The sequence below is a fragment of the Anabas testudineus genome, chromosome 5 (assembly GCF_900324465.2).
Source record: "Anabas testudineus chromosome 5, fAnaTes1.2, whole genome shotgun sequence".
NCBI lineage: Eukaryota > Metazoa > Chordata > Actinopteri > Anabantiformes > Anabantidae > Anabas > Anabas testudineus.
In genome coordinates this window covers 7,865,521-7,880,947 of record NC_046614.1, presented here as the reverse complement: position 1 = coordinate 7,880,947, position 15,427 = coordinate 7,865,521, and the positions used below count along the sequence as shown (strand labels likewise).

General features: G+C 43.9%; 1 protein-coding gene across 2 annotated transcripts in view; it reads right to left on the bottom strand.

Moving 5' to 3' along the window:
• Nucleotides 1-2,729: 2,729 nt before the first annotated feature.
• Nucleotides 2,730-15,427, bottom strand: part of prickle2b (prickle homolog 2b) — a 70,693-nt gene continuing 57,995 nt past the window's right edge. For both annotated transcript variants that reach the window (XM_026349925.1, XM_026349927.1), the window contains 7 exons: nucleotides 14,548-14,731; nucleotides 10,719-10,832; nucleotides 9,846-9,983; nucleotides 7,798-8,001; nucleotides 6,997-7,183; nucleotides 4,467-5,357; nucleotides 2,730-4,301 (listed from right to left, as the gene is read on the bottom strand). In XM_026349925.1, the coding sequence (XP_026205710.1) occupies nucleotides 3,337-4,301; nucleotides 4,467-5,357; nucleotides 6,997-7,183; nucleotides 7,798-8,001; nucleotides 9,846-9,983; nucleotides 10,719-10,832; nucleotides 14,548-14,731 (2,683 nt within the window). In that variant the 3' untranslated portion in view covers nucleotides 2,730-3,336. The remainder of the gene's footprint in view (nucleotides 4,302-4,466; nucleotides 5,358-6,996; nucleotides 7,184-7,797; nucleotides 8,002-9,845; nucleotides 9,984-10,718; nucleotides 10,833-14,547; nucleotides 14,732-15,427) is intronic.

Here is a 15,427-nt window from a genome sequence, read left to right as displayed (position 1 = left end):
TGTCGAAAAAACGGGCATTCACTCCGGCAACACTCTCAAAATCCTCATAAAGGAGATTTACAACTAACCTTTGAGTGTTTAATATTTATTCACCTTCACAGAGTGATCTTTGGCCCAGTTCAGACGTGAATTTAATGTCACACTAGTGTATTGTGCATCGGTTGACACTGCTCGAGTGCATTCTTGCCTTGGTAATTGAGCACACATGATGAGGCCAAAGGAGGGATACTGCTGGTAAGGTCTCAGTCAGTCCAGCCACACATCTCCTATTCACCAGTGGGTGTGTAAAGGGGAGAAGCACTTGCGTGCCTATGAGACGGAGCTGGTTGTGTGTGTGTATGTGTGTTAAGCTAACACACCACTGGCATTCTTCATGCAAATAATTGAATCAGGCTATTTTAGTTTGCTCAGAGTGCAGCTGTAATTTGCAGGCGTTCTGCGTTCTTAAGGACCAGTAATTATGGCTTTTGAGTCTCCCAAAACAATTCAAACAGCTTCAACTCATGACAGCTGTGCATCTGGGCCTTCACACACACACACACACACATGTGTGTGGCTGTTAATTAAACCGGTACATTTTCCTACAGAAGTGGATGGCAATTAAGAGGCACTTCATGGTATCGATATGAGTGTTTTTCATGTGTTGTTATGGGAATTATAATTAGGATTATTTCAGAATTAACAGATTTGACTGAATTATAATGCAGAACATGTTTAATGGTAAATAAAATGGCAATATCACATAATCATAGTATAGATGAGTATAGATAGAGGGTTGAAGATTGTTTTCATGTTGGCACCTGAATTGCTCTTTATCTGACATAGACACATACCTCGGAGTTAATGAAATGGTGGCCGTCTGTCTTCTAGAGATTGGAGACTCGGTCGTTGTGTAATAAACGAGGATGCAGTAAATAGGGAGTAGAGAACTCCAAACATAAGATTGCCTGTGTGTTACAGAGGTCTCCCCACATATTTAGAAACCAATAAAAAAACTCTCCTTTCTCACCACAATTTCAACATACTGCAAACTTTGTGTGTTGGGTTAATTCTGAAACTGCTCGGCCTCTCGTGGATCTATTACCAGCAGAGCTTGGCTCACAATGTGGCTGTCACAACTGGAAGCATCCATGCAGCTCGAGGATTATCTCCCCACCAGCCGTTACCTTGAATATGGCACAGCCCAGGAAGCATATGGCTACAATCTGTGGCACCCCTCACTGTACAACCTCCATTTGCTTTTAATTAAACACATGGAGACACCACACACACACACACACACACACACACACACACACACACACACACACACACAAGGTGAATGCCCTGAGAGACACGAATAAAGAAACAAACCGTTCTGGACTAGGTTATTGATGATGTAGCGGAAGCTCATGTGTCAAGCACATTAATAGCCACATTACTGAAGACAGAGGCTTGGGTGTGTTTTATTATATGTCTCATTACACGTGGGAGAAACTGATTGCAGTTGATGTGACGTGCAGTCTGCAACCACAGTTTGAAGACTACACAAAAAGCTAAAGGTCCACACTTAACAGAAGCCTTTAGTGCTGTCAGTACTCTGACATCATGCATCTTACATGTTTATGCAGCTGGTTTTGTAGTATCATGGCTGAATAAATTGGGAGCCCTTTCCTCCCCATCTGGGAATTATCCACGTCCCAGAGTAAACATGAAAACTGGAGCACACGCCTTGTGCGTTGAGGTTAGGCGAAGTAGAAGCACTAATGTGCCAATTATGTCAACAGCCTTAGTGCTTCGGTCTCCAATCAAGAGAGTGGCATTAACACACCTTGTTCCAAACATATGTGTTTGTGTGTGGATATGGATTATGGGGGCTAGCAGCAGTAATCCCCTGACCACATGGACATAGGAGGCAATCCAATTTACAGTATGACACTGCTTAACACTTACAGATGCAACCTGTTATACTGCATATGCCAATATTTGCACAGGCGGGGTCAACTTGTTTAGGATTTGACTTGGTTCTTACAAGCAAACAAGACTGAGAGGCTACGGTAGAGGCACGCCAGTGACTAACTGATGCTGCAATTGGACACAGCAAAGGTTTAAGCTTAATGTTAATGCTGATGATTAGTAGGTAAAATGTTTACCATGTTCACTAAGACTGTAGCTGAGGCTCCTGCAGTTATTTTGTTGTATTGGTACTGGATACACTAAAAATAAGTCCTGGTGATGGCGCTAAATAAAGTGTCAGGAGACTGCCAGTAATTACATTTTATCCTGAGGTGCACAAGAATGTCTCTGCCATGACAATCCACCTGTACTTCAGTGTAGACCGATCCACAGACAGACACTGCTGTGCTAAATGCAAGGCTTAAAAACATACTTCAACAAAGAGTCACCAGATTTCAATAACTAAATTGCTAGACCTTTGTCAGCAGTTTCCAACTCGTACGGGCTGAAGCAATAAACCAGAACCTCAGTGGCATCTGTTTGCGGGACAATGAAGCTCTGTGTGCTTGAATGGGACTGCACTCCATCTCATTACTGTCTGAGGATGAGAATCCAGCATAGGGTGACTCTAATCAACCTCTACACTAGATTGTCATTCATTTATGCATTAAACAGATGGAGCGGGTTGACTCTTACGCTCACTTGTGCACATGTGTTTGCATTCTCTGGAGAAAAACGCAGACTGTCCCAATAACAAAGAAAGGAAAGAGGAAGAAATCACTGAAATACTCCTTTATTCCAAATGCAGGACCAGGTCAGTCAAATAAAACATGCATATGTTGTGTTTGTCATATTCTATCTCTACATTATAGATATTTAATACATAAATGATTCTATCCATACAAAATATAAAAATATGAGGCCTCATTTACAACCATATTTACACTGCCTTCCTTAACTTAAGTGACATTATTAATTCATATATCTATGTACATACTATGAACTGAATACCATAGTACAGTATATACTATATCTAAATCACATTGAATGAAAAAGCTAAAATGTACCAAAGAGACTACCTTGCACACTCGTTTGCTGTAAGATGCGATGAGAAACAACTGCACGTCTGCTTTTGATACATTTCGTGACTTCATCGAACTCTGCATTTGTAACAGCCTCGATACGCAGGAGATATTCTGAAACATTAAAATGAACAAACATGCAAACACTGCTGCTTTGTCACTGTTTACCAACTGCAATTCATCACTGACTTTCAATTACATGATATCCAACACTCAACAACACTGATTAAGAGGACTGAGTTAGTTTTTTTTTTTTTAGTTCCAGGTGGAGGATGTTAGTGCACACAAGCTGGATGATTTACTCTCTAATGTCGGGTTTTTAGGAGATAATGCAGTTCTTGCTTTTTCTGCGTTTGCGGGTGTGTAACTGCCCGCTGTGGTTTGGTCCTCCGATCCCTGTGTTGTTGTACTTATGGACAAGCTCCTGGTTGCTGAGGTAGCGCAGCTGGATTGGTCTGGGGATGGGCTCACCCAGAAAATAACCTTCATCCTCTGATTCGGAGGATGAGGAGCAGGTGGAGCACCAGTCATCATCGTCATAATAATCGTCCCAGGAGTACTGGTTCAAGCCAGTACGCCTGCTAGCACCGGGGTTCTGTAATGTCAGGTCTGAAGTGGTCCTGGGGCACTGTCGGAATAATTGGGGCTGGTATCGTCCTCCTCCTACTCCAAACTGGTCCCTGGCGCTCCTTGGTGGTGGGAAACGGTCATAATCCTCTCGCACACGCAACTGTGGTCTGTCTTGAGGTCTCGCCCTTTGCTCGGCCACTAAGTGGAGAGCGTTTTCTGAGCGAGAGCGGCGGGACCTCCGGGAGCGGTGGTGGTGATGCCGGCGCCTCTGCGGAGTCTGCTCTGGGGTATTTATCTGGATACTTGGTCCCCTTCCACCACCTCCTCTACTGCCAACACCACCCACCCTGCGCTCGCTAATGGGCGGCAAGCGGGAAGCGTTGGCACTGTTCACCAAACTAACCCTATCCTCCTCCTGGAAGGTGAAGCCTGGTGGTAAATGAGCCATGCCCATACCACCACCCATACCACCACCCATACCAGGGGCGTCACAGTACTGCAGCTTGTACTGGGAGGATCTCGGGGGATCCATTTCCATGTAGGGCTGACCGGCTGTGATGCTGTGAATGGACTCAGAGCTTCGAAACTGTACTGTTGAGTTGAGGGTGTCCATGTTACTTTTTTCTGACACATTCATTCCAGAGTCTTTACTCAGGTCCGGCATGGAGAAGCGGGAAAGGTGCTCCTGACGCTTTCCTCCATCTGCTGAGTTCCCTGAAGGGAAATGAGTGAAATTCAGTTTCAAAATTGCCTTTTATTCATTGCCAACCCACTATAGCTAGAGCAAACATCCTAAATCCACAAGCTAGCTTAGTAACAAATACACAATAAAAGCAAGCAGAGGTCTACTATCAAACTCCAAACTATTATCAAACCCACCTGTTGCATTGGACAAAGCCAGGGACTCCATAGATCCTCTTGGAGTCTGCTCTAGAGGGGTCAGTTGCTCAGTGAAGTTAAGTGCATTGATGGGGTTCCTGCTTCTTGCCACCTGGGTTGCTGCTGGAGGACCGGCATCTCTATCCCTGTCCCTCTGAAAGCCGTGCAGACTGATAGAGCGCTTGTCAGAGGAGAAGCCATTGTGGTGCTGAGAGCATTGGGACACCTCAGTGAAGCTCTTTTGGGTCCTCAGCTTGGGTGGATAGTACTCCTCTGGAGCCGGCTGTTGGAACCACGTCTCATTCAGTGAGTGGCCCTTCATGGCTGAGATGGGGGGTCGTTTTAAACCCCCATTCTCCTTGATCCTGTGATCCTGCTGTTGATTGCTCTGTACGGAGCAGGCAGGGTTGTAGGTAGTTCTGATATTGCACTGGCTGAGGAGCTGGAGTGGGGTGGGGTTGGAAGTTGGTTCAGACTGGGATTCATAGTTATAACCATCGCCTGCCTGCTCCTGGTTCTGCCAGGCTGGTGGCTCACGAGTCAAACTGGGCGTCTGGCTGGACAAACTCAGAAGATCCATCTGTAAAGACAGTGGGTCCACCTCGCCTGAGAATCTCTCCGCCTGCACTCCACCCCCTCCTCCTCCACTCTTGCCCGTCTTGGAGCTGCGTCTGGACTCTCTGGTGGAACGAGCACTTTGGAAGGCCGAGTCAGACGAGTCTGAACCATTAGGTTCCTCCCCCATGCTGCAGGAGCGCGAGCAGAATATCTGACCTTGCTTGGGCAGGAAGGGCCGGCCCAGCAGAGAGCGCTTGCAGCGGGCGCAGCAGAAGCAGGCCTCGGTGGCGTGCCAGTGCTGCCCGTCATACGTCATCTGGCCTTGATCGATGCCTGCAGTTAAGAAGAGCAGCACATGAATCAGCAGGGTTTATGTAAAGTGACTTTTGGGACTTGTGTACAAATGTAACATTTCAATACAAAGCACGAACCACTTCTTTATTAAAGAACTTAAAAATGTAGATTCGCCTTTAATGTCTCAATAAAAATGCTGCTTTATGAGAAAACAGCAGCACATTACAAGATGCTTGTTTGGTGAGAAAAATGAGCCAGAGGCTGTAATTTAACTGCACTTAAGGGCAAACTCATTATGGAGGCATTGTTTAAACACACCGCATTTTGAGTATGTTTCCAGTTGTCGCAGAGGGGAAAGAAAACCAGCTATTTGCTAATGGCTGCCATGTGGTTTGAGCATGTTTACCGATGGTTTCCATTTATAATCAGTTGCGCTTTTTAGCTAAATACTCCTCTGAATCCTGTCTGACAATTTTTTACAGAGCAAATTTGCTGAGAGGTATGTGCCAAAATGACACGTAGGCTTCGGGTCAGGTGACACTACAGACACACAGAGTTAGGCATGGGGCCAGGAGGTGCTAATATGAAGGTTTTGCACTGAAATACCCCAGTTTTCTCTCACAGTGGCTTCCTCTAGTGCACACTGTTCAGAGTTTGTGAGAAGTTCAGATTAACCTTGCACTGTACTCTACCCTAGCCTGCATCTGTGATAAAACAGATGCTGGAGGTGAAAAGCCCCTTGATATGGTCATGCCTTTGTCCCAGGTTGATCTCATGCTGAATGATACTGTATAATACTGTACATATTTCTGCCCTCTATAAGAAGAGGACTTTGTGACCTCCTATAGAGTCTATAAAACCTTTTTACTCCACTTTTCTAAGTTTTCACATTGAATTATGGTTGATTTAGTTCTTTTTTTTTTACAGTAATCAACACAAATAAATCTAGTGTCAAAGTGAAAACAGACCTGTACAAAGTAATTCAATTAAAAACAAACATATCCACCCCCTTCAAGTTAGTATTTAATAGATGCAAATTTGGCAGCAATTGCGACATTGAGCTTGTGTGCATCGGTCTCAGTCAGCTTTGCACATCTGGACACTGTTGCTGGATATGAAAAGGGCTGTTCACTCACGATCCCTATGCAACCTGACAGAGCTTGAATCGTTTCCTAAAGAAGAATAAAAACTCTCAGTTGGATTGAGGTCTGGACTCTGACTATTACCATTGTTTTGTGTGGAGTTTTGGCTGTACTTTGGGGTCGTTGTCTTAATGGAAAACAAATCTTCTCCCAGTTGTCTTGCCGACTGCATCATGTTTTCCTGCATTATGTCCCTATATTTAACTAAATTCATTTAACCCTCTATGTTCACAAGCCTTCCAGGGCCTGCTGCAGAGAAGCATCGATTGTGCCACCACCATGCACGAACACGAACTGTATGTGACGTCTAGTCTGACGGCCAGAAAGCTCAATTTTGGCATCAGCCCATCTCTGAGTGGACTTCAGAGTCTATGACATGCCTTCTTGCAAGTAATTAAAAACAGCCTCCTAACTTTCCACTTCACTTTTCGTCATAGCCATAGTTTACCATCATTATATAATTTTTTTATATGGGTTTATTTGGATGACCTGTATTGTATTATGAGTGATGGGTGCTGTGTGGTGGCTCAGCATACCAATATGTTCCCCGCAGGAATCGCAGTATTCGGCATAGAGGGACTCAAAGCAGGAGCAGCAGTAGGGCCGTCCTTCTTTCATGATGTACCGCTGGCCCCCCAGCACCGTCTCGCACTCGAAACAGCAGAAGTGCTTCATGTGCCAGTGACGCCCCTCTGCCTCGGTGCACTCATCCGCAAAGATGATCTGAGAAAGGAGAGATAAGAAAGAGTATCGTTTATCACTGGTCCTTGGAGGTAAAACCTCAGTCGGGTTATTACTGCATGCTGAATGACAGGACAAAGACCCAGCTCACCTTCCCTCCCCCTCTATATGTGTCACTTTCTCTTCTGCAGCTTAGTGCTGTTGACCAACCTCTTTGTCACAGAAGTGTGTAGGAGGAAAATGTGTGTGAGGACTTGGTGAGACCTAAATGGTGCATTTACTTTTAATTATGCTGTGGTTAAAACACTGGGGTGGCATTTAAATGCTAACACTGTTCTTGTCCCCATTTGCAGAGAGGGAAAGTCAGTGTTAATGGCTGGGAGACACTGTAAGCTGACCCCATTAGACCAGAAAAAAGCCTGCACGTGTGAAACAGTGACAGCGTGTTAGAAAGTCTGCGAGGATCACGTAACAGTACTTTTGTGCAAATGTCGACATGCACATGTGCAGAATGTGAGCACAGTAAATACTTTATAAACAGTACTGACACTAGCTCAGATCACAGGCATAGCTGCATTAAAATATCAGTGTGTATATCTGTTTACACGTGATCATCCATGGACGTGTGTGTGTGCGGGCATGTGTTGGACGCTTACCTCGTCGCAGGCGGTGCAGCGGGGCTTCAGCCTCTCTGCATGGTGCCGCCCACAGTAGATCTTCCCATCCTGGTAGAAGTAGATGAGGTCCACCAGGAGCTCATTGCACATACTGCACACGAAGCAGGCAGGGTGCCAACACACGCAGTGTCCCGCCCGCGACGCGAACACGGCGATGTCCCCTCCGTTTATCTGGCCACCGCACTGAAAAGACGGAACATGATTTTTGAGAAATAAGTTTAAGAGCATTGGTGTTGGAAAGTTTGTGAACCCTAGGCCTGCATGAATTAGGCCTAGAGTTAGATCATGTAAAGAGAAAAAAGGGAACCCAACAAAACTAATGAGACAAAAAACGAATCATAAGATCGTACAACTTACAACAACAGAGAGACATTCAAGTGCCCCTGTGTATATCCACTTTTCTGATTTTATACAATTCTGATGACTTGACACTGGTCAATAAAGACAATTATTACAAAAGAAATAGTATAACATGCTTAATAGTTTTTAAAATGATTTCTAAACATAGTCTGAACTATTAGAGTCAGCAGCACTTTAAGTCTCCAATAGTTTGTTGGGCAGGACTTAAAACACCCAGTGATTAAACGGAAAACCACACCAGTTATCCAAAAACTGCCTGGAAAGGGTCTGAAGACGTTATTAGTTATCAGCTTTTCGTCACACTCAGCTAATCTGACCATTTGTTTCTTGATTAAAATCAGTGGCTTGTTTGGTCTGGAAATGTCACAACGAGTGAAAAATGCACTTCACATTTACCAAAGGCCTGAGGTAACGTCTTCAAATTACAGAAAATGTTTGCCAGTGCGAAGCTGAAACTTGTGAATCATGTATCAACTAATGGTTTTAGCTCGACATTTCCCCAAGTGCCTCTTTCAGGAGAGCTTTACTAAGGTCAGTATTGCCTCTGATACCAATCCAGTGTATCAAATCAGTGGATCTCTGTCTTTAACACAATTTAGAAGCATGAGGAGAGGTTTGTTTCGCTTGGGAGGGCGGCCACAGACGGAGCAAGGAAGCAAGGTGAGTGGCTGTTAGGGGATGGTGGTGGGCAAATGGATGGAATAAAATTGGAGAGATATATGGGAGGATGAAGGGCAGGGCCAGATAGGCATGGAAGCAAAGAAGGTAGAGAAACCAGAAGGACAAATGATAGGGAGACAAGAGAAAGGTTAGGCAGGCAAAGAAGATATAAAAAGGGGTTGGGAGTGTAGAGCTGGATGGAGAGCTACAATCAGGTTATCTAACTGGCACGAAGACTACCGCTGCGAGCGGGCCAGAGGGGGGTGGGAAATTCAATCGATACAAACACTACATCAAAGCACCATGCACCCGCGGCACAAACGGAGGGGAGAGCAGCTCCTGTTTGTGAGGCCGGCCTGAGAAATGACCAGCGGATGCTGAAGCGCACTCGTTTGTTGTTAAAAGAACATTCTCCACTGAACTGTGCCGTCCCATAAGACCACTACAAAAGCCCGTATATAGTCAGCACATTAAATTAACCTGATATGGGATATGTGAAATACTTTCAGGAAGGTTTAGAACAGTTTTGGCTGTAACTTAGTTATGTAGGTTTTTACGTAAGAAAGAAAAAACAAATTTAGTTAGAAGGAAGAATAAGATACAACACACACACACACACACACACACACACACACACACACACACACACACACACACACACACACACACACACACACACACACACACACACAAATAGATACATACACTATTTCAAAAGCCTCTCAAGAGCTTGACAAGGTCACACTTTCTTAAAGAGTCGGATGACTGTTGTTTTCTGCCCTTTATACGACAACATAAAACATCTTTCATAGATCTTAACAACGAACGTCAAATGCCACCGGGCGCTGTTCCCAAATCCTTGCTTTTATTGCACCGGCCATGGCACAGGACGTGGTGCGGGGATGACATTTAGACGTGAAACAATAAGTCTCTCTCAGGTCATCTTTGATACTGTCCTGCATCTTCCCTGCAGCGTTCTGATATGCTTTGATGTTCCTGTAGCGTACCTGTTCACAGATCGCCCCAGTCATGGTCACGGGGAATGGACGGACGTTGCCGCGACCCAGATTCTCACGTTTCCGTTGGTTACTGAAGAGCTTGAGTTCTCGCTTCTCCTCGTCGTCCAGACTGTTACAATAACGTACCTGGACAAACGCAAACAAACGTCACATCAACACACATTTGTATCCCGTGGTTCGAGTTTGGGGAGTTAAAATGGCATAAAACATCTTTCTGCCTGTTTCTGATTACATCACTTGGAGGAGATTTTTAGTTCGAGCGATGTCCTGTCATTGCTCATTCTATTAGATGTATTGTTTCAGTTTAGAGAAAGAAGAACTGGATTTTGGAGTAAAACAAAACACAGAGATAGACGTGTTGCAGGACTTGAATTCACATTTGTCCAGCGATTCAAACAGATTGATTCAAAGACTGCGGGGAAGCTGTAGTGGTTGTTGTAAGCTGTCGACATAACATTTCTTAGGATTTCTATGATGTTATGTCTTTGGTGTCTTTACTCACCAAAACAACAAAACAACCCACAAGTGCCTGGTTAACACAAACATGAAGTCAAACTTAATAATGAAATAAAACGAAAAGATAATTCTATCTCACCACCAGGCTAGAGTGGTCATGGTACCACTTGTTAATGTCAATCACACTCATTTCAACATTAACTGTGGTAAATGTTTATTGATGTAACAAACACACACACACTATCTTATCCCTGCTTCTAAAAAAAGACAAGCTCTGTTTTTCCTGTGTCTGTGTCCTCCCTTCTCCACTCCTATCTCTGTATTGCCCTGAAGGAGGGGAGGAAGAAAAGGGTAAATGGATGGATGGAGGTGATAGTGGGGGAGGGAGCCAGTTTGGACTCTCACCTCATTGTCGTGGGGTGGAAGCTGATGGAGCAGCTGTTTGATGCGGTATTTCTCTCCTGGGCTGTTCACATAGGGCACCTTGTCCTCAGGCAGGGAGCTGTAGTACTGATGAACCTGCAGAAGAGACGGAGACAAAGAAATGAGGGAGATGGAAAACAAGAACATACCTGCAAACAACAGACAAAACCAAAATACAACCAGCTGTTATTTTCATTACTGATCCAGCATTGACAATGAAATCCTCAACTGGAGAAGATAGATCCTCCAACCAATTCCTAGAATATTTTTATAATGAATTTCTTCAAAACACACACACACACACACACACACACACACACACACACACACACACACACACACACACACACACAGAGTTAAAATTACTTTGATTTATGGCCCACCAATGGAGACCTAATGGAACCTCACCTCTCCATCTCTACACATTGACATGGGAATGCATTACTGACCTGTCACGCACATATTAGCCACACACACACAAGCGCAGACAAGTGATTAACATGCATGCAGCAATGGGCGAGTGCATATGGATGTGTATTACAGCAGGATTGATGCTAATCACACAGCTTGGACATTCTCTACATTACAGTGCAGACAGTGTCACCTCAGTGTTATTTATTGCCGTTTTTCTATGACACTGTAAAAGGGGGCTGGAGTATAACAGAGGTCAGACAGCCATATATGAATGTGACTGGAGGCAGGGGAACAAACCATAAAGATGAGGTCAAAAAAAGAGCGGCGGAAGAGAAGCGGGAGACTGTCGGGTTGTGAGTACAAGAGTATAGGTGAAAGAAGGTTAGAATGAAAGAAACTAAAACAATACAGCTAACAAGGACCTAAAGATGATCGATACCTGCTGACTAGCTCATGCCAATCTTAATGATCTGTCTGTCAAATGAATGGATCTAAGTCATCAGCTTTCACCTTGGCAATAACACAGTTTGTAACACACGCACAAACACACATGTAGAGAATCCTGTTTGTTGTTGGGATGGATTTGTAACAGGAACACCTTGATGTAAGTGTAATCTAATTGCCCCCGCTGTGCTTTAGCTGGCTTCCACCGCTGTTGGCGAAGGACATCGGATCTGTGTCCAGCAGCAGGACTCAGGGACACCGTGTGATCTCTAAGTAGTACATGAAAGACTGACTGACTGACTGTGGACAAACAATAGATCAGATCTCACAGTGCATGACTCCAGCTGCTCACCCACGTATAATGACATATTCTAACAATAACAGGTTACAATCTGGAGGTGAAAGGCACATTGCCCCAAGGAAAAGATTTAAAGACAGACACACACACACACACACACACACACACATATAATGGACACAGCACAGCTTACAACAATAGCCAGGAAGAGCAGCTTGTGATAATAACAGTAATCTAAAGGCAGGGCAGCATTTGGAAATCTGTACGGAAAAAGAGTCCTTTTCTAAAAGCTAAAGCAAATTGTAACAATGGTAGGACTTTAAAACTGAGTGACAAGACGGATTGCTTCACACAGCTGGTTTATATTGTTGTTAATGGCCAGACAGCCAGAGGAAAAGACACCACCAGGCACCGGGCCTGACATTCTCTCAGCAAGCCACTTTGCAGTGGTTAGTGGACATAGATATTATATTGTTGAGAAAACACTGGTAGTGACGGCCAAACATGGTGGGAAAGATTGTGTTTTCATAGTGAAGAGAGTGTGTTTAATGGCTGTGTTTTCATTCTTTGTCCTTCTCTTCTCACGTCTGTTGCTGTGATGCGTGATGCCCACCACTCAGCGATGTCATTTAGCACGATTGTGGGAACGAATTCATTGTGTTTGAAAGTTTAAAAGGTCCGAGTTGAGTTAATTAACCCCAAAACATGAGCTAAACAGAAAAAGGAAAAGGGGGACAAAGTTAATGGGTCCATCTTCACCATGGTTATCCCCTGGGAACCAGGAATGTCTGCACAAGCTTGTCCAACTATCAAATAGCTGCTGACAGACTGACATCTCTTGAATCACACTGCAAGCATGGCTAAGAAATGTGTTTTGGTTCAGCGGTGTGTTAAACACTTGATGTAGCTCACAGTGTCTTGGAGAAGATTTATCATTTAGCTCTGCTGGGTGTAATCAGGTCAGGTCAAGGGCTGACTGTTTTTATAGTAGTTTTGTTGTATTAAAGTGAAATTATCCACATCCACACTGTGGCTCCATTTCAGAACCTCAGAAAAAGTATATTTTACTGTTCAACTGGAAATTAAGATCAGATCCTGGTGCTGACTGCAGTCTGCAAATTAGACTGCAGCGTGATGGTAAAAAAAAGGAAAGCACCAGTTCCAGGCCACTGCTGAGTAACATTCTTGGCCTTGATGAGCTGTAACTTGGAAACATCCAAGAATTTTATTTGAGAAGGGTGGAGAGAAGGGAGCAAGAGGACACAGCGGGAGAGCGAATGCTGGCAGGCCCGGCTTCAAACTGCAGGTCAGTAACATCTGCAACACAGTCGGCAATGGCTTTGTGTTTTCTCATAAAGATTCATATTGTGCTATTGGGGCTATTTCAGCACCTGTTGACAGGAATACAAACACGCAGAGTTGAACAATGCTTGAGTTATTTCTTAAAAACCCTCACATATACAGTATTTAATTGAATACAGCAGTCTTAGTCTAAAATCTCCTGTTACAGAGCTGTGACTTTACACCACTGCTGTCTGAGTAGCAGACTCATACACAACTCTGGCTCCCTAGAGAGAAAACCTAAACCCAGCATTTAGATTCTGAAGATTAACTCTCTCTCTCTCTCTTTCCTCACTCTGTCTTTACCCTTGCACTGATGAAGGCTGGATGTTGACAAAAACCCACATCAGCAGTACATCCGCTCCTCAATGAGAGGTCGCACATGTTTCCACAGCTTGAATGACTTGGATGATGGGTGGGTAAAATAGAAAGTGCTGCGCCTATAGATACAGCTCATTATAAATGGTCTTAAATGCCAGGAACTGTATTAGTTCATGTTTATTGTCTCCTGTGGTACTGCATGGCCCAGTTTTCATTATGGTCTGAGTGTTTCTGAGGTCAAATCACCACTGATAGAGAACCTAATTGACTTTGGGGTTAAACATGTGACCCTGGAGGGGGATAAAAAAAATAAAACCCGCTTCCATAAACACCTCTATTGTAAAACTGCAATCCTAGAAGTATTGTAAAAGCTTTTTTTTCCCCCAACACTGTAAACGTGTTTGCAGGCAGAATGATTTAGAGATTAACTTGACTGCCGGAGCCATAAAATCCTCATTCATTAGCCTCTACTCTGCAAAGTCAGCATAGCTGGTGAGCTACCATATGATAAGATGTAAGGTAATGGTTACAAAGTATAGGCATTACATGTAAGTGCAACACTATATGTGTTTATAGAGCTTGGTATCTTTGTTGAGTTTACTATACTATAGTGTAATGGATGTAAATGTCTGTGCATAACAATCAGATCCTTCCCCACTGTGTGGTCTTTCACCCACAAAGATCTGTTCACAGATATTTTCCTGTGTGTATGCCGAATCCAGAGCTGTCTGCAAACGATCAGTGTGACTGCAATGTGATCTCAGGACTTCCACTGTCATTTGATCCATTTATAAGATAAAAATGGAGCCTTGAGTACTTAGCCTGCTTTGGAAACAGCAAATTTCACTGAGCCTTCTCAGAATAGGACAAAAGCTGTGGGTTCAAATACCCATCTAATAGCAGCTGACAAAAACATACAGGTCACGTCAAGACCATTCTAACAACACAAATGCGACGTGCTACAGATGATTGTAAGGGAGAACATAACAACACCTGTTCAGGTTTGAGTCCTGGCGGTACCCAGGCGTACTCCTCCAGTGCACAGCCAGAGTCGTCATCTGAAGTAGAGTTCCTCTGGAAGTCATACATCAGCTTGGTGACCGTCTTCTCCATCTCTACAGGCATGGCTGTTACTGCATGCTCCTCACGACGACACTTACAGTGCACACAGATTTTCCTACCGCGTACAAACAGAGACAAAGAAAAAAAAAAAACATCTGTCAAGTCAATGTTGTCTGTAAACCACTCATTTATGTCCAACAGTCACACACTATTGAAATATTCCATGGAATAAGAGCCTCAGATTAGAAATGAATAGCAGTGCTTATTTGACAGTCCAAATTACAGTGCTGAAAAATGTGATTAGTGGTTTGGATTTTGTAAAAATAAATCGCAGTTAGAATACACAACCATTGGGGTTAATAAGTGACTGTAAGTGCAATGAGGTGCCACATTGAAGATGCTGCTTGAGCCTCCAAAGCCGGACATTAATCACAGAAAATAAATCGTATAAAATAAAGCCATATTTCCCCAAAAGACAACCTCCTGACAAACTTTCTATATGTGGTAGTAGGCATTATGAAACTTGTTGATTGTTTACACGGTACATCTGCAGATTCTCTATCCACATGTGAACTTCACACAGTTCAAAGGTCAAGGCTTCCTGCAGCATTTCTCACAGTACACTGTGGGTACCACGGCAGTACTCTGGGATATCAAGTATGGAAATATAATCACAAACAGGCTATGGACTTTAGCAGAATGCAGGGATGGAAAACATTGGAAACAGTTGTGTGCAAACACACACCACACAGACACTATGTACAAGGTTAGCCAGAAGCAGATACTTAGCAAGGACAGTGCTACAGTCTCA